This window comes from Amblyraja radiata, chromosome 13, assembly GCF_010909765.2.
Source record: "Amblyraja radiata isolate CabotCenter1 chromosome 13, sAmbRad1.1.pri, whole genome shotgun sequence".
Lineage (NCBI taxonomy): Eukaryota > Metazoa > Chordata > Chondrichthyes > Rajiformes > Rajidae > Amblyraja > Amblyraja radiata.
In genome coordinates this window covers 11,680,353-11,699,382 of record NC_045968.1, presented here as the reverse complement: position 1 = coordinate 11,699,382, position 19,030 = coordinate 11,680,353, and the positions used below count along the sequence as shown (strand labels likewise).

At 47.7% G+C, this 19,030-nt stretch overlaps 1 protein-coding gene across 10 annotated transcripts in view; it reads right to left on the bottom strand.

Annotated features, from left to right (window-relative positions):
• veph1 (ventricular zone expressed PH domain containing 1) overlaps positions 1-18,718 on the bottom strand; it is a 161,076-nt gene extending 142,358 nt beyond the window's left edge. For 3 of the 10 annotated variants that reach the window (XM_033031218.1, XM_033031219.1, XM_033031222.1), the window contains exons 1-5: positions 18,497-18,661; positions 10,078-10,259; positions 4,474-4,558; positions 2,768-3,070; positions 796-1,011 (exon numbers count right to left, since the gene is read on the bottom strand). In XM_033031218.1, coding sequence (XP_032887109.1) covers positions 796-1,011; positions 2,768-2,905 — 354 coding nt within the window. In that variant the 5' untranslated portion in view covers positions 2,906-3,070; positions 4,474-4,558; positions 10,078-10,259; positions 18,497-18,661. Of the gene's footprint in view, positions 1-795; positions 1,012-2,767; positions 3,071-4,473; positions 4,559-10,077; positions 10,427-18,496 lie in introns of those variants that run through there. The other 7 variants (XM_033031223.1, XM_033031212.1, XM_033031216.1 and 4 more) reach the window with 7 other exon arrangements.
• Between the last annotated feature and the right edge of the window lie 312 nt (positions 18,719-19,030).

Below are 19,030 nucleotides of genomic sequence, written 5' to 3'. Positions count from 1 at the left end.
CCTCTAGTCCGATACTCTCCCACTAGTGGAAATTCCCTCTTGGGAATTTTGAGGGAATTAACATTCAGATGTTCATAGTTTTTTTTGGGGGGGGGGGGGGGGGGCAGAGAGTTTACCCGGCAATTATTCAGTGACTAAAGCACTGCGTTAAAACTCACTTACAAACTCACATCGCCAGAGACCCGGGTTCAATCTTGACCTGTTTGTGTTGAGTTGGAACGTTCTCCCCGTGACTGCGTTCCGGGTGCTCCAGTTTTTTTCCCCACATCCCAAAGACGTGCGGGTTTTTAAGTTTGTAGGAAGGAACTGCAGATGCCAGTTTAAACCGTCGACACCAAAAGCTGGAGTAACTCAGCGGGACAGGCCTCTGAAGAAGGGCCTCAACCCGTTACGTCACCCATTCCTTCTCTCCAGAGATGCTGCCTGTCCCGCTGAGTTACTCCAGCTTTTTGTGTCTATCTCAGGTTGGTGAGTTAATTGTCCCTAGTGTGTAGCATTACTGGCTCGAAGGGCCGAATGGCCTCCTCCTGCACCTATTTTCTATGTCTCTATAGGGGCTAGTGGAATCAAGGGATATGGGGAGAAGGCAGGCACGGGTTATTGATTGGGGACGATCAACCATGATCACAATGAATGACGGTTCTGGCTCAAAGGGCCGAATGGCCTCTTCCTGCACCTATTGTCTATGTCCATGTCTTTTCTATTAGAACCAATGTACAGGATGCACGTTGGTTGGCGTAGAAGTGCCTGTTTCCATGTTGTGTCTCTAAACTAAACATACATACACACACTTACTTGGAGGATGCAGCTCATCACATCAGAGACTATTTTAGCATGCGGAGTATCTTCATACTTGCTAACTGGTTTCAGGTTATGCTCCAAACACGACTCCCACAAGTTTACCAGAGCTTTTCCGTGCCTCTCAATGGAGTTGGTCTTCCTAATGGCCGTGGTGATACGAGTGATGCAGATTTCCACCACTGCCTGGTCATTGTCGTTTGTTATGTAGTCCTGACAACACAAGGCAAAGGCAAAACATCACCATACAATTTTGGTTAAAAGATGCTGACGTTTGAAAATAAAACCGTTTCACCCCTACCATCCCATTCCCCCATCCCCACCCTGACCCCTTCCACCCCCATCCCTTCCTCTGGTTTCACATTCCACGCCTCCGCCCTCATCTCCCTTTCTCACAGATTTTTGTTTTCTCAATTTTGACCTTTGGCCAAGCATCTGCCAACCAACCCCCTCACCTGTATCCACCTATCACTTGCCCGGCTTTGTCCTGCCCCCACCTCTCTTTTCCAGCTTTCTCCCCCCAGTCTGAAGAAGAGTCCCGACCCGAAAAGTCATCTGTCCATTTCCCTCCTCAGATGCTGCCTGACCCGCTGAGTTACTCCAGCACTTTGTATTTTGCTCAAGATTCCAGCAACTGCACTTCCTTGTTTTTCCATTTTAGATATATAGATATATATCTATATCTAAAATGGAAAACCAAGGAAGTGCAGTTGCTGGAATCTTGAATGGAATATATATGACCACGTGGGTTTCCTCCAAGTGCTGCAGTTCCTCCCACATCCCACAAACGTGTGGGTTTGTAGGCTAATTGGCCTCTGTAAATTGCCCCCTGGTGTGTAGGGAGTGGATGAGAAAGTGGGATAACATAGAACTAGTGTGAATGGGTGATTGATGGTCGGAGTGGGCCGAAGGGCCTGTTTCAGAACAGAACAAGGGGTCACAGTTTAAGGATAAGGGGGGAATCTTTTAGGACCGAGATGAGGAAAACTTTTTTCACACAGAGAGTGGTGAATCTGTGGAATTCTCTCACGCAGAAGGTAGTTGAGGCCAGTTCATTGGCTATATTTAGTTAGATGTGGCCCTTGTGGCTAAAGGGATCAGGGGGTATAGAGAGAAGGCAGGTACAGGATACTGAGTTGGATGATCAGCCATGATCATATTGAATGGCGGTGCAGGCTCGAAGGGCCGAATGGCCTACTCCTGCACCTATTTTCTATGTTTCTATGTTTCCCTGCAGCATCTGTAAACTAAACCATTGACTATTTGGCCTCACATTTACGGGAACGAGCTAAGTGAGGTATCACAGTTTGCATGTTTATTTATTTTTAATAACTATCGCAAATATCTGAACCACACTGAAACAGCCAACAAATGGATTTCTTAATAACATTCTCACTATGTAACTTGATTGTAGAGCGTAAGAATGTGTTTCTTCTATATTTGATCGTTATAACATAAGGAGGATAACTCTTTATTAAAAATAGACACAAAATGCTGGAGTAACTCAGCGGGACAGGCAGCATCTCAGGAGACGTTTTGGGTCGAGACCCTACCTCAGACCAGAAACGTCACCCATTTTGTGTCCAACTCCAGTGTCTTCCAGCTTCTACAGTTCTTTCCTACACAAAACATAAGTGCGGCACGGTGGTGCAGCAGTAGAGTTGCTGCCTTACAGCGCCGGAGGCCCGGGTTCGATCCCGACTACAGGTGCTGTCTGTGGGGAATTTGTACGTTCTCCCCGTGACCTCGTGGGTTTTCTCCGAGATCTTCAGTTTCCTCCCACATTCCAAAGACGTACAGGTTTGCAGATTACTTAACCCATTATAAATGTAAACTTGTCCCTAGTGTGTGTGGGGTAGAGCTAATGTGCGGGGATCGCTGGTCGGCACGGACTTTGTGGGCCGGAGGGCCTGTTTCTGCTCTGTATCTTTAAACTAAACTCTTACTAACGCAGTTTACTAGGACTTACTGGTGAGGAAGATATTTCTCTTATTTGCTCCAGAGCTTCGGACAGACAATCTTCGATTTCGGAGTCCTCCAAGGAGAAAAGGTCTCCTGCCCGAGACAGGTCCCTCTGTCCCAGCACCATGCTGAGAAGATGATGCATGGTGGCCTGCAGCAGATCAACAGTAACAGTCCATCCGCCTGCAACTTCGTGCCCAAACAAGTCAACAGTCAACCGCTTCAGAGTTCAAGATCAATAATCTGGCGTTAAAATCATTTGGCGCTCATCTCTGCAAACGGATCATCATTCCATCTTCTCAACTCTATCCTAAAATAATAAGAATGACAAAATATGGAATCCATTTTGATGCGCCATTGATATAATATTCAAAAACACCAATGGAAACTATTTCATCACAGAGGTAATTACACTTTTTTTGAAGCATAATACCGGTTGCAACAGCCAAAGCCAATTAACCTACTAACCCGCATGTCTTTGGGATGTGGGAGGAAACCCGAGCACCCGGGGGGAAAACCCACGCGGTCACAGGGAGAGCGTAGAAACGTCCAGGAGGCCATGGCGGCAGACATCACCCACGAGGCTGCAGTGAAGCGGGTTGGTGGAGCCTGACTGGGTGGAGGAGCCTCGCTGGGGCAGTGGAGCCTTGCGGGTCGGTGAAGTCTCGCCGGCCGGTGGAGCCTCGCGGGGAGGTGGAGCCTCGCGGGGAGGTGGAGCCTCGCGGGGAGGTGGAGCCTCGCGGGGAGGTGGAGCCTCGCGGGGAGGTGGAGCCTCGCGGGGAGGTGGAGCCTCGCGGGGAGGTGGAGCCTCGCGGGGAGGTGGAGCCTCGCGGGGAGGTGGAGCCTCGCGGGGAGGTGGAGCCTCGCGGGGAGGTGGAGCCTCGCGGGGAGGTGGAGCCTCGCGGGGAGGTGGAGCCTCGCGGGGAGGTGGAGCCTCGCGGGGAGGTGGAGCCTCGTGGGGAGGTGGAGCCTGACTGAGAGGTGGAGCCTCGGGAGGGCGGTGGAGGGGGGGAAAGAAAGAGGTGCGGGATACTTTGTAACTTTGTCAGCATCCTTTATGTGGCGACTATTTGCATACCTTGGGTCAGCAAGCAAAGAATTTCACTGTGACTTGTCACACACGACAATAAAGTATTCACTCATTCATATTAATTCATTAATTCATTCATTCAGACAGCACCCGCAGTCAGGATCGAACCGGCATGTCTGACGCTGTGAGGAAGCAGCTCGACCGCTGTGCCACCGTGCTGCCCTGAAGCATTGCATTAACAGGGGCATCACCGGCTGCCTGAAGGCTCAAGAGAAACTGGCCCCTGCCACCGAATAAGACGTTGAAAAATAACTTTGTTCCCCAGTCAAGGATAAAAACTGTAAGGCTGGTAAACCAGCCTGAAAATTTATACCCAAGAACTTCCGAGCGGCATATGGCAGTTGCTTAGTAGAGAAGAGAAACATGAGACAGAGGTGTAGATCAGTGCATGCTCCTTTAACATAGTGACCTCACCACTACTAACCACGCCCCATTGTCTCCTGTATAATTGTAGCTTCCCCGCCTCTAGCTCTCTCTCTAGTCCCCGTGATGACCACGGACAGCTAGGGCACAACGTATGTAATGAACAAATAAAGATACTTGGTAAGAGACTTTGAGTGTTGGATCAAGTCCTTTTACAAGAGGGACAATTCAGTGCTGTACAATGGAAAGGGCCGGGTTACCTTCTCAACGGACACAGGACACTCGAACAAGGGGCCTTCCGCTTTCCTCACTTGAGACGGGGCCAATTTCTTCACTGATCTGCAACTAAATAAACGGGCAAGATGATCAATTGGTAAACAGGGTTTGATGCAGGGTAACTCGACAAAAATTCTGTATTCTTCACACGCTTATTCAAGGTCAACAAAATTACCATTGGACGTAGTCGTTCTTGATCAAAAGCAAGTGCAGTACTTATTTCAAAGCAAGCAGGGTCTATTTGTATTAACACCGCTTTTAATTTAGTTTAGTTTAGTTTAGTGAGACGGTGTGGAAACAGGCCCTTCGGCCCACTGAGCCCGCACCGTCCAGCGATCCCCGCACAGTAACACTATGCGACAAACACTAGGGACGATTTTACATTTTAGATTTATACCAAGCCAATTAAACCAGCACCTGCAGTTCCTTCCTAAATATTTCAGCTGCTCAATCTGCCCGTCACAATAGGCAAAACCATCCCCGGTGAACAGGCATGCAGTTTACTTTGTAGACCACAAGCAAAATTGAAATTCACCAACACTGTGAAGTTCTTAGTTTAGTTTAGAGATACGGAGCAGAAACAGGCCCTTCGGCCCACCGAGTCCGCACCGACCAGCGATCCCCACACATTAACACTATCCCACAAACACCAGGGACAATTTTACATTTACACCGTGCCAATTAACCTACAAACCTGTACGTCTTGAGTGCGGGAGGAGACTGAAGATCTCGTAGAAAACCCACGCAGGTGACTGAGAGAACGTACAAACTCCGTACAGACAGCACCCGTGGTCAGGATCGCACCCGGGTCTCTGGCGCTGTGAGGCAGCAACTCTACCACTGCACCACCATGCTGCCCCCTCATGGGTGAGGGTTGCAACTGCAGCTGAGCGGAGGCAAGGCAGAGTCAAACAACAATCTGTGTAGAAATAGGGCAAGTATGTTTAGTGCAGGTACAATGTTCATATTCAACTTGGGCTGAAATATGACATTGAAGATAGAAACAGTCTATCTTGTTTTCAGACCTTTGGGAATTGGGTGTAGCTGTTGTCTAGGGAGCAGAGTTCGTGATAGGAGTTTTTTTTTTTTTAATTCCCAAAGTGTCATTTGAAGATATATCTGGTTATTCAATATGGCCTCTTAGACAAAGTCTGACTGGGTCAAAAGTAGTGGAGAGGTCATATTTAACAAAGCCCGCATTTATTTCCACCTGAAGAAGTGGAAATGGATGTTTTTAAGTTCAGGTTTATTTTTGTCACCTGTACCGAGGTGCAGTGAAAGGCTGTGTTTTACATGCAATCCAAACACATGTGTGACACAGCGGTAAAGTTGCTGCCTAACAGCGCTAGAGACCCGGGTTCGATCCCGACTACGGGCGCTGTCTGAATGGAGTTTGTACATTCTCCTAATGACCTGCGTGGTTTTTCTCCAAAATCTTCATTTTCCTCCCACACTCCAAAGACGTTCAGGTTTGTAGGTTAATTGGCTTGGTGTAAATGTAAAATAGTCCCTGGTGTGTGTAGGGCAGTGTTGTGGGCCTGTCCCACTGTACGAGCTAATTCAAGAGCTCTCCCGAGTTTAAAAAAAATCTAACTCGTGGTAAGTACGTAGAATGTACATAGCGGGTACGTCAGAGCTCGGGACGCCTCTTAGCGGCTCGTAAACGCTAACGGCAGGTACTTGGGGAACGCGGTGAGCTGGGGAAGACTCGTGAAGATTTTTCAACATGTTGGAGCGATGTTGGAACATGTTGAAGTGAATGCCGACTTCAACATCGTGGAGCTGTGGCCTGTGGAGTTTCCAGCCGCAGCGGCGCTGGCTTTAACACCGAGCCTGGGATCTATCGCCGAGGTCGCCAGTGCTGGAGCAACCCCCAGCTCGGCCTGTGGACTTCGGGAGCCACAGTGTCCAGGAGGAAGCGGCCGTTTCGGAACTCCAAGCCGCCGAGAGCGTTCTTCCGACGCCGGAGTTCCATCATCCAGCGAGTGGGCCTGAAACATCGGGCCGCCAATAGGCCACGACCACGGGTGAACATGAGGAAGAGGACTGAACTTTGTTGCCTTCCCTCACAGTGGGAAACGTTGATCCTGCTGTGGTGGGGGGGGGGGGGGGGGGGGGGAGGGGCTGTTTTTTTATGTTTAATGTTAAATTCTATAGTGTTGTGTTTATTTTATTTGTGTGTTGCAATGGCAACTCAAATTTCACTGCACCTATTGGTGTATGTGACAATAAATGTCTTTTGTCCTTTAATATGAACAGTGTAGTAGGCGGAGCTTTTGATAATAAAGCACTACATTAGTTAGTAAGTGAAGTGACAAATCTACATCTTTCCTTGCAGAAATAAAAGTGAAGCACATCTAAATAAAAGTGACCTATAAGAATATACACATTACTATGTTATAACTGAATAATACAGTACCCGAAACGCTAATGGCGCATACGGGGACGTACAGATGGTTTAAACAAATCCCCGTATAGAAACATAGAAACATAGAAATTAGGTGCAGGAGTAGGCCATTCGGCCCTTCGAGCCTGCACCGCCATTCAATATGATCATGGCTGATCATCCAACTCAGTATCCTGTACCTGCCTTCTCTCCATACCCTCTGATCCCCTTAGCCACAAGGGCCACATCTAACTCCCTCTTAAATATAGCCAATGAACTGGCCTCGACTACCCTCTGTGGCAGAGAGTTCCAGAGATTCACCACTCTCTGTGTGAAAAAAAGTTCTTCTCATCTCGGTTTTAAAGGATTTCCCCTTTATCCTTAAGCTGTGACCCCTTGTCCTGGACTATCTAAGGGGCGGCTTACAATCCCGTCCTGTGTGCGTGCGGTATAAATCTGCGTCCCCTCCCTTCACTGGGGAAATAACCAGGGGCCCGTGCAGGGGGAGCACCGGAGACCCGGGGGGGTGAACACGGCGAAGCTGGCGAGCGGGGCACCGAAGGTTGCGGTGCATAGGGGGCATAGCCAACGGTTGGTCTGCAGCAGCAGAGCGCGAGGGAAGAGACGGTCTGACAGTGGAAGGGTCGATCGGACACGTGGCTTCTGGATACGAGACCGCAGCACGTGGTTCCTTCACAGGAAGGAGACGTTGACGGTTACGTCTGTAGATTCCTCCGTCGGTGCTCACCAGGTACGAGCGCGGCCCTTTTGCAGGGCTGTGGATGTGACCCAAACGGCCACAGCCCTTGTCAGTCTGAAGGTGAACAACTTGCCCACTGAAGAGAGGTTTAAGTGGTTTGCTGGACTTATCAAAAAATCGCTTCTGGGCATCACGTTTCAGTTGGAGTTGTTTCTGGACAACAGGAGGTGAACGGACCAGTGGCTGCAGCAGCTGCTGGGGCACGGGCAGGGCAGCAAGGGTCTGCCGAGACATCAGGCATTGGGCTGGAGACCCCAGTATTGGGACACGGGCGATGTTCCTTAAGTTGAGCAGGTCCAAGGACACATCAGATTTAGCAAGGTGTGAGCGCTCCATTAATTGTTTGGCGCCATGGACTGCCCGTTCTGCGAGTCTGTTGGACTGTGGAAATTCAGGACTGCTTGTGACATGGTGAAAATCCCATCGTTGAGCAAAGTTTTTGAAACTCTGGCTGGTGAACTGACTGCCGTTATCAGACAGGAGGAGTGCAGGTGCGCCGTGCATGGAGAAGTGGTGTGACAGCTTTTGGATGACAACATCGGATGTGCTGTTTTGGAGTAGGTCAATTTCGAACCAGCCCGAATATGAGTCAACGAGAACCAGATAATGTTTTCCACGCCACTGGAATATGTCTGTAGCAACCGTGGACCACGGCAGAGGAGGAACAGGGTGTGAGACCTAGGGCTGTTTCTGTGGCGTTAGGCTGTTGCAGACAGTGCAGGCTTCAACTTTTTTGTGTATATACTCGGTCATCCCGGGCCAGTAAAACATGCTCGTTGCAAGGTCGCTTCCACACCGGGGTGGCCCCTGTAGACAGCATCAAAATACTTGTCCTGTAGAACAGCTGGGATGACTGCTTTGTGACCCTTGATTATGGCCCTGTCCTGTTGCACCAGTTTGTCGCATACGAGGTAGTATGGGCGAATTACAAGTAGGGTACTATGTTGTTTATCCGGCCAGCCACGCCGGATGACTGAGGACAGTAGTTGTAGAGTTGTATCTGCAGCCGTGTGCTCTGCCAGGCCGCTTAGGCATCGTTACTGTGAACTGGTCTTGTTCTGACGGCTGTTGTTCGCAGGTTTTAGATGGGGCTCTTGATAGCGTGTCAGCTAGGTGCATGTCCTTGCCCTTTTTGTAGACTATGGAGAAATCGAAACACTGTGACTGCATCATCATCCGTTGCTGGTGAATGGATTTGTTCAGAATGGTGACCAGCGGCTGCTGGTCTGTTTCAACAGTCACGGATTTGCCAAAGATAAAGTCCTTGAATTTCGTGCAGGCAAAAACCAGGGCAAGTAATTCCTTTTCGATCTGGGCATAACGTTGTTCAGTCTCAGACAGGGTGCGGGAGGCGTAAGCAACAGGTCTGCCATCTCTGTTTGGACGCGTGGGTTCGCATCCCACTTCTGACACCATGTCAAATGTTCCCAGTCATACTCACGAACGTGGTACAACAGTATTTATTGAAAGGCACTTATAACACACTACAGCATGTTGCTTCAGCTGAGTAGCAGCGTGGACTGCCGGCACAAGTTGGGTTGCGATAATATGAACCGTGTAGTAGACAGAGCTTCTGATAATAAAGCACTCCATTGGTTAGTAAAGTAACAGTAAAGTAACCAATCTACAGTTTAGATTAATTTAGAGATGCAGCGCGGAAACAAGCACTTTCAGCCTGTTCTGAATCAGTCTGAAGAAGGGTTTTGGCCCGAAACGTTGCCTATTTCCTTCGCACCATAGATGCTGCTGCACCCGCTGAGTTTCTCCAGCACTTTTGTCTACCTTCGATTTTCCAGCATCTGCAGTTCCTCTTAAACACTTTCAGCCCAACGGGTCCACGCCGATCGGTGCGGGACAAACCAATTTAGCCCAAAATATGGGATGTCCCAGCTTTCCCAGATTGGACATCCCAAATATGGGATGTCCCAGATTAGACAGTTGGCAACCCTACTCACCACCCTCTGTGTAATAATTAATAAAACAGTTTGCAATGGTTTGCATGCATGGATTAAACTATTTTACAAACATTTCAGTTTTCAAAAACGATTTTTCAAAACATTTTCAAAATGCACACTATTTCTCAGAAATTCTGTTTGCTACTAGTTTTTTCCAAAGAGTGCGACTCAGGCAGGCACGCAGCAAAGGCCTAGAGTTTGTTTGTGAGCACCACAGATTTGGAACTCGGTTTCTAAACGATCTTTCCCTTGACCTGTAGGATCGTTTGTTTCATTAAACTGAAAACCACTTGACCTTTCTGTCGGCGGTTTGCGTTCCCAATGTCTTTTTTGTAGAAACAAAATCAGGGAACGACTTAAGTTGAGGGCAGAACAATCTGAAGCCAAACCCGAAAACATATAAAACAGATCACCTTCTCAAACTAGCCGAGAGACCTACTTTCCTGGCATCAAAGGAAACAGGAGTGACTTTGTGATATTGTTTTACCTGCGTGTTGGTCCCGGGCGGGCATGATTACGGTCAACGATTGCTGCTGCCTTTGTATTGTGACACTGTAGTCATGGTTATGAGAATCGGAGGCAATGGAAAGGTTCCGCTGTAACTTTGCACTTCCAGTGATCTCGTTCGCTGTTGTGTTCAAGGAATGCAAAGAATGCAGCCTGTAAAACCTGCCAACACAAGATGCATCTCCGACAGTACAGTTAGCTGGTTCGCCTTGATCGCAACAAAACCAGCAATTATAAAAAGGGATGAAATTTCTACCATGGTTTTTAATGCGACGTGCAGGAACACTTTTGCTGTCTGTGCATCCAGCAGCTTCTGTAGTCAGATTGGCACTCCCCATTAGAATGAGGGCAGGCAAGGGAACAGGAGTTCCTTTGAAATCACCACAGATCCATCAGTCCCGTGGGAATGAGAGTGATCAAGGGAGGGACATACATACACCAGAACGTAAAACTCTATTTACAATTATTCTTCATTAATTCTCATAATCCATAAGCTCTGAATTCCTATCAAAATGTCTGCTGTACATTTTGCCATCTCACTGCCTTGTTCTTGCATATGATTGCAATCAATGTCAAAGCTGGATTTACTGGGAGACATTTATCTAAATACAAATAACAATATTCGGATTCTGTAGAATGACACAAAGTGCTGGAGTAACTCAGCGGGGCAGGCAGCATCCCTGGAGAGAAGGAATGGGTGACGTTTCGGGTCGAGACACTTCTTCGTCTGAGGAAGGGTCTCGACCCGAGACGTCACCCGTTCCTCCTCTCCAGAGATGCTGCCTGTCCTGCTGAGTTACTCCTGCAATTTGTGTCTATCTTCGGTTTAAACCAGCATCTGCAGTTCCTTCCTACACATTGGGATTCTGTAGTCCTGTTTAGTTAACGATACGATAGAACTTTATTTATCCCAGGAGGGAAATTGATCTGCCATAAAAACCATCATTAAAACACAAAATACATGAAACATGAAATTAAAGTGATGAGTGGAAAGGCGGGGATGGGGAGGGGGAGGGGGAGGTGGGGGGGGGCGGTCAGTCTCAGTCTACCCCACACCAGAAGGGGGAGGAGTTGTAAAGTCTGTTCGATCCTGACAATGTGTGCTGTCTGTACGGAGTGCGTCCTGCATCTTGGATTATTATTGGTTTATCATTGTTACGTGCAAAGGGGCCCAGTGTGTGGGGGGGGGCACCGAGCGAACAAAGAGAGACCCGGCGTGGGGGGCGCTGACAACAAGGGAGGAGGGGAGGAGGGAGGGGAGCGGGGATGGGGGGAGGGGGGGGGAAAAATACCTTTGTAGCTTTGTCAGCGTCCTATACATAGCGACCCTTTGCATACTTATGCACTGCATGAAAAGCAAATAATTTCACTGTACCAAGTACACTTTGCAATAAATATCATTCAATCACTGTCGGGTGGTGTTGCCTGTGTGATGCGTGTATTCACTGCCTTGAGATTATCACAAGGACAGGTGCAGGCAGTCGTGGCTATTCAAGAAGAATGTCATTAACTATTGGTTCATTGATCAGAAATGCCCATGGACTACTCCAAATAAAGCTATTGGAGAACACTGATTTTTTCCAATCTTGACTTCACGACACATTATGTGGGTGGGAACTTGTTTGGGCAGAAGGATTGTGGAGAATCCATTGTCAGAGTGAGGCCCAGTGCTAGTTGGAGGAACAGCACCTCATATTTCGCTTGGGCAGCTTGCACTCCAGCGGTATGAATATTGACTTCTCTAACTTCTTGTAACCCTTGCTTTCCCTCTCTCTCTCCCTCTCTCTCTCCATCCCTCCCCTTCTTAGTTCTCTGACCAGTCAGACTGTCCCCGTTTAAATTTTATCTCTCTATGCTTCGCTATCACCTTCACCTAGATAATAACGATCTATTCTACATTTTCCTTGAGCTTCTTCTCCTTTGATGCCTTGTTTTCACACCTTATGTTTCCTTATCTCTGTGTCTCCCTCTCCCCTGACTCTCAGTCTGAAGAAGGGCCATGACCCAAAACATCACCCATTCCTTCCATCCAGAGATGCTGCCTGTCCCGCTGAGTAACTCCAGCATTTTGTGTCTATTGTAGGTGCAAGCCAGCATCTGCAGCTCCTTCCTGCACAATCTTAAAGCGCAGTTTGGTTTAGTTTAGAGATACAGCGTGGTAACAGGTCCTCTGGCCCACTGAGTCCACGCCGACCATCAATCTCCTGTACACTAGATCTATGTTAACCCAGTTTCACATCCCACACACGAGGGCCAATTTACAGAAGCCAATTAACCTGCAAACCTGCATGTCTTTGCAATGTGGGAGGAAACCGGAGCAAACCCACGTGGTCACAGGGAGAACATAAAAACTCCACACAGACAGCGCCCATAGCCTGGATCAACCCCCAGGTGCCTGGCGCTGTGAGGCAGCAGCTTTACCACTGCACCACCATGCCACCAATACCAAAATTAGTAAACATAGAAAAATAGATGCAGGAGTAGGCCATTCGGCCCTTCGAGCCAGCACCGCCATTCAATATGATCATGGCTGATCATCTAAAATCAGTACCCCACTCCTGCTTTCTCCCCATGTCTCTTGATTCCGTTAGCCCTGAGAGTTAAATCTAACTCTCTCGTGAAAACATTCAGTGACAAATAAATTTGACTTTGATCTTGACTTTGACTTGGCCTCCACTGCCTTCTGTGGCAGAGAATTCCACAGATTCACAACTCTCTGGGCAATTTTTTTTTTCCTCATCTCAGTCCTAAATGGCTTACCCCTTGTTCTTAAACCGTGACCCCTGGTTCTAGACTCCACCTCAACCCCAACCCCCCCTCCCCCAACATGGGGACCATTTTTTCCTGTATTTCAGCATGTTCTAGCCATGGCTGCAATTCTTTGCTGTTTGAATCGTTTCAGCCAGACAAACACCATGATCTAAATATCAAACTCAAGGTCTTTGTCAGGGAAGAAATAACAATGAGAAGAGGAAAAGTAAATATCAACTAGAGTTCAATTGCATGATCACAATCCTTTGTATAAGACCATAATTACACAGAATCCACTCTCCGATTTCAGGGATATGCCTACCATGTCCCAAAGTAAAACCTTTTATATAATAAGAAACATTTTATAGGTAAAATAAGAAAAAATAAATTAAACATGATGGACACAAAGTGCTGGACAATAGACAATAGGTGCAGGAGTAGGCCATTCGGCCCTTCGAGCCAGCACCACCATTCAATGTGATCATGGCTGATCATCCACAATCAGTACCCCGTTCCTGCCATCTCCCCATATCTCCTGACTCCGCTATCTTTAAGAGCCCTATCTAGCTCTCTCTTGAAAGTATCGAGAGAACCGGCCTCCACCGCCCTCTGAGGCAGAGAATTCCCCAGACTCACAACTCTCTGTGTGGAAAAAGTGTTTCCTCGTCTATGTTCTAAATGGCTTACCCCTTATTCTTAAACTGTAGCCCCTGGTTCTGGACTGCCCCAACATCGGGAACATGTTTCCTGTCTCTAGTGTGTCCAAACCCTTAATAAAATTATATGTTTCAATAAGATAATAATAATAATAATAAATTTTATTTAATGGGCGCCTTTCATACATCTCAAGGACACCTTACATAGTAATCGGAATAAAACATATAATCGGAATAAAACAAGTAATTAAAGACATCACAGTGACACAAATTAAAAACAGAATTCAATCCAAAAACAGAAAATCAAAAACACAGTGTGAAAAGAGAGCAGCGGCAGCCAAAGCGTGCCAGCGTCCACTCTCTCTTCACGGCAGCCATCTTGGACACAGACCTACAGGACTACAATTAGACAAAAAAATCATCCCCCCACAGTGGATAGCACTGTGGAGGAAGGCACAATGCCCTCTCATCCTTCTAAACTCCAGAATATACAAGCCCAGCCGCTCCATTCTCTCAGCAGACGACAGTCCCGCCATCCCGGGAATCAACCTTGTAAACCTACGCTGCACTCCCTCAATAGCAAGAATGTCCTTCCTCAAATTACTAACTCAGCAGGTCTGGCAGCATCTCTGGAGAACACGGATAGGTGACGTTTCAGGATGGAACCTGGGGAGGTCAACCACAGTGCCAAAAACTTATCGAGATACTTATCAAAACTATATATGCTATCTCCTGACTTTTAAAACACCTTGATTTGCTTGAGAAAATTCAGTGAAGGTTATGATTAGTCAGAGTCAAAAACCCAGACTTTTTACTGACTGCTGCAGTTTCTCCATAATAACTGATTAATGATTCCAAAATATAACCAGGAATCAATTTAATAAAACATCTGTAAAACAGACTCCTAATAAATAATACCTAACGTGGTTAAGCATTCATGTATACTTTCAATTAGTGATAAGCATTTTAGTTTAAGAAAGAACTGCAGATGCTGGAAAAAATCAAAGGTAGACAAAAATGCTGGAGGAACTCAGCGGGTGAGGAAGCATCTATGGAGCGAAGGAATAGGTGACGTTTCGGGTCGGGACCCTTCTTCGGGTAAGTTTAGTTCAGAGAATCAGCGCGGAAACAGGTCCTTCGGCCCACCGAGTCCGTACCGACCAACGAGTAGGGTAGTATTGCTGTACAGGGTGATCGCTGGTCGGCACGGACTCGATGGGCCGAAGGGCCTGTCTAAAGTCCAAAGTCAGAACTTGAAAAGCCAGAATGTGAGCATGCTTTAGATTGCAGAGATGGGTAGGGAGGGAGAGAGAGAGAACGAGAGACTGGTGATCGGCAGTGCTAGGGTGCAGAGCAAATCTCCAAACGGTCTAAAGATTGACACTGAATGCTGGAGTAACTCAGCGGGACAGGCAGCATCTCTGGAGAGAAGGAATGGGTGACGTTAAGGGTCTTGACCTGAAACGTCACCCATTCCTTCTCTCCAGAGATGTTGCCTGTCCCGCTGAGTTACTCAAGCTTTTTGTGTCTATCTTCGGTTTAAACCAGCATCTGCAGTTCCATCATGCACATCTTATTGAAAGGTACAGCAGAACTCATGGAGCCAAACAGCCTTCTCCTGGTTCCCAGTTTTCCAAACCAAATGCCAGTTCACCCATAACAGCAGCTGGAGTGATTAAAGGGACCTTATTCCAAGCACTGAACTATTAAGGGTGGCACGGTGGCGCAGCGGTAGAGTTGCTGCCTTACAGCACTTGCAACGCCAGAGACCCGGGTTCGATGCCAACTACGGGTGCTGTCTGTACGGAGTTTGTACGTTCTCCCCGTGGGTTTTCTCCAGGATCTTCGGATTCCTCCCACACTCTAAAGACGTACAGGTTTCTAGGTTGATTTGCTTGGTATAAATGTAAATTGACCCGAGTGTGTGTAGGATAGTGTTAGTGTGCGGGGATCGCTGGTCAGTGCGGGCTCGATGGGCTGAAGGGCCTGTTTCAGCGCTGTATCTCTAAACTAAACTGAAATGTTTTGGTTTTTCTAGTTGGCTGAAATGCATTCAATTAGATAGAGCTCTAGGGGCTAGTAGAATCAAGGAATATGGGGAGAAGGCAGGCACGGGTTATTGATTGGGGATGATCAGCCATGATCACAATGAATGACGGTGCTGGCTCGAAGGGCCTCCTCCTGCACCTATTTTCTATGTTTCTATGTTTCTAAATAGACCTGGATAAATAGGGTGGACAGTCAGAACTTATTTCCCCCCCTGGGGTGGAAATGTCAAAGAGTAGAGGCACAGCTTGAAGGTGAGAGAGGCAATGTTCAAAGGAGACATGTGGGGCAACTTCATGGAATGCGCTGCCTGGGGTGGTGGTGGAAGCACATACCATAGTGGCGTGTAAGAGGCTATTGGATAGGCACCTGGATATGCAGGGAATGGAGGGATATTGATCAAGTGCAGTCTGAAGAAGGGTCTTGACCCAAAATGTCACCTTTTCTCCAGAGATGCTGCCTGACCCGCTGAGTTACTCCAGCATTTTGTGCCTATCTGCAGACTGAAGTGATTAATTTAACTTGGCATCATGCTGGGCATGGACACTGTGGGCTGAAGGGCCTGTTCCTGTGCTGTATTATTCTATTACGCCTCGGCAAGGCCAGTAACATAATCAAGGACGAGTCGCACCCTGGCCACTCCCTCTTCTCCCCTCTCCCATCGGGCAAAAGGTACAGAAGTGTGAAAACGCACACCTCCAGATTCAGGGACAGTTTCTTCCCAGCTGTTATCAGGCAACTGAATCATCCTACCACAACCAGTGAGCAGTCCTGAACTACTATCTATCTCATTGGTGAGCCATGGACTATCCTTGATCGGATTTTGTTGGGCTTTACCTTGCACTAAACGTTATTCCCTTATCATGTATCTGCAAATGGCTCGATTGTAATCATGTATTGTCTTTCGCTGACTGGTTAGCGTGCAACAAAAGCTTTTCGCTGTACCTCGGTACACGTGACAATAAACTAAACTGAAAGGTGATGATTTTGAAAGTTCGTCCTTCCTGCACTGGAGATTTCCCCGAGATTGGGGATTCCTTCCAGAAGTCTGGTCAGTCATAAAGCACTTAGAGTCATAGAGTCAACGTTGATAGTGTGAAAACAGGCCCTTCGGCCCAACTTGTCCACACCTGCCAACATGTCCCATCTACACTAGTCCCACCTGCCTGCATTTGGTCCATATCCCTCCAAACCTGCCCGAACCATATACGTACCTGTCTAACAGTTTCTTAAATGTGGGGATAGTCCCAGCCTCAACTACCTCCTCTGACAGCTTGTTCCATACACTCACCACCCTTTGTGTGAACATGTTAGCCCTCAGATTCCTATTAAATCTTTCCCCTTTCACCTTGAACCCATGTCCTCTGGTCCTCGATTCCCCCACTCTGGGCAAGAGACTCTGTGCATCTGCATGATCTATTCCTCTCGTGATTTTATACACCTCCATTTAAGATCACCCCTCATCCTCCTGCACCTAGAAGTGAACTCGGCCAGTGGATAACTTGAGAAAGCTTCTGTATAGCACTCATCAGGACACTTCCTTCATCACCCTCTACTTTGATTTGTCCCTTTCACACCTTACATGTTCTTTGCACCCTTCCATATCTCTAGTCTCCCCACTCCCCTGACTTTCAGTCTGAAGAAGGGTCTCCACCCGAAACGTCACCCATTCCTTCCCTCCAGAGATGCTGCCTGTTACAGAGCCCTAGTGAGACCACACCTGGAGTATTGGGTGCAGGTTTGGTCCCTTAATTTGAGGAAGGACATTCTTGCTGTTGAGGGAGTGCAGCGGAGGTTTACAAGGTTAATTCCCGGGATGGCGGGATTGTCATATGCTGAGAGAATGGAGCGGCTGGGCTTGTACACTCTGGAGTTTACAAGGATGAGAGGGAATCTTATTGAAACACATAAGATTGTTAAGGGCTTGGACACGCTAGAGGCAGGAAACATGTTCCCAATGTTGGGGGAGTCCAGAACCAGGGGCCACAGTTTAAGAATAAGGAGTAAGCCATTTAGAACAGAGACGAGGAAACACTTTTTCTCACAGAGAGTGGTGAGTCTGTGGAATTCTCTGCCTCAGAGGGCAGTGGAGGCGGGTTCTCTGGATGCTTTTAAGAGAGAGCTAGACAGGGCTCTTAAAAATAGCGGAGTCAGGGGATATGGGGAGAAGGCAGGAATGGGGTACTGATTGAGGATGATCAGCCATGATCACATTGAATGGCGGTGCTGGCTCGAAGGGCCGAATGGCCTACTCCTGCTCCTATTGTCTGTTGTCTATTGTCCTGCTGAGTTATTCAAGTTAAAGGACGACAGATGGCACAATGGGCTAAGTGTTCGGCTGGCAACCGGAAGGTAGCTGGTTCGAATCCCGCTTGGAGTGCATACTGTCGTTGTGTCCTTGGGCAAGACACTTCACCCACCTTTGCCTGTCTGTATGGAAGTAATTGTGTGAAGCACTTTGGGGTCAATGCAAGTTGACTAAAAATGTGCTATATAAATAAAGACATTATTATTATTATTACATTAATGTATATACACACACACACATATATATATACATATACTGTACATATATACAGCGTTTTGTGTCTATCTGAACCCTCATACACATATAGATACATATATTATACACAGATACAGCATTTTGTGTCTATCTTTGGTGTAAACCAGCATCTACAGTTCCTTCCTAGTTCAAGTTCAAGTTCGCATTTATTGTCACTTAACCGGTTAAGGAACAGTGAAATTTGAGTTACCAAACAGCCATACTAAGTGACAATGACACAATACACACATCAAATCAAATCTAACATAAACATCCACCACAGTGGAATCAACATTCCTCACTGTGATAGAAGGCACACGTTCTAACACAAACACACCGCCAGCGCTCCTGACTGTAACCCAGTATTCGCCCCTTTCACAATAAAGTTTCTCCACTCTCCTTACCTCTCACCTCCTGGTTTGCAAAGATCATACAAGGCGCTTTTACCCCTCTGCGCTTGTTGCTTGCAGGTCTGCCCGTCTCTGCAGCCGCTTCTGTCTGGAGTCCCCTGCGGCTTTCGGCAGCGGCGAGCTACCGGTCTCTCTCCCTCCCTCCCTCCCTCCGCTCCTGCCAAGACCCACTCCGGCCGAGAGAGGTACAGAGCGCCGCCGAGCGCCGGCCCTTCCAGCCGACAGCCTGCCTCTGATCAGAGGCACTCACTCAGTACAATGACCGCAAGCTGGAGCACGGGCTGGGAACACTTGCAACAACACTTTCCGTTTGTGAAACATTCTGCAGAGGGATTCGCTGCTTAGGAATTCATCGTAATATGTGCTCACACTTTTCCCAATCCCATTTCCCCTTTTATCCTTTACTTTACTTTCCTCTCTCTCTCTCTCTCTCTCTCTCCCCTCCCCTCCCCTCCCATGTTCACCCCCTTTCACTCTTATTTCCCCTTTCTACCCCTTACCTCTTTATCCTCTCCCCTTTCCCCACCC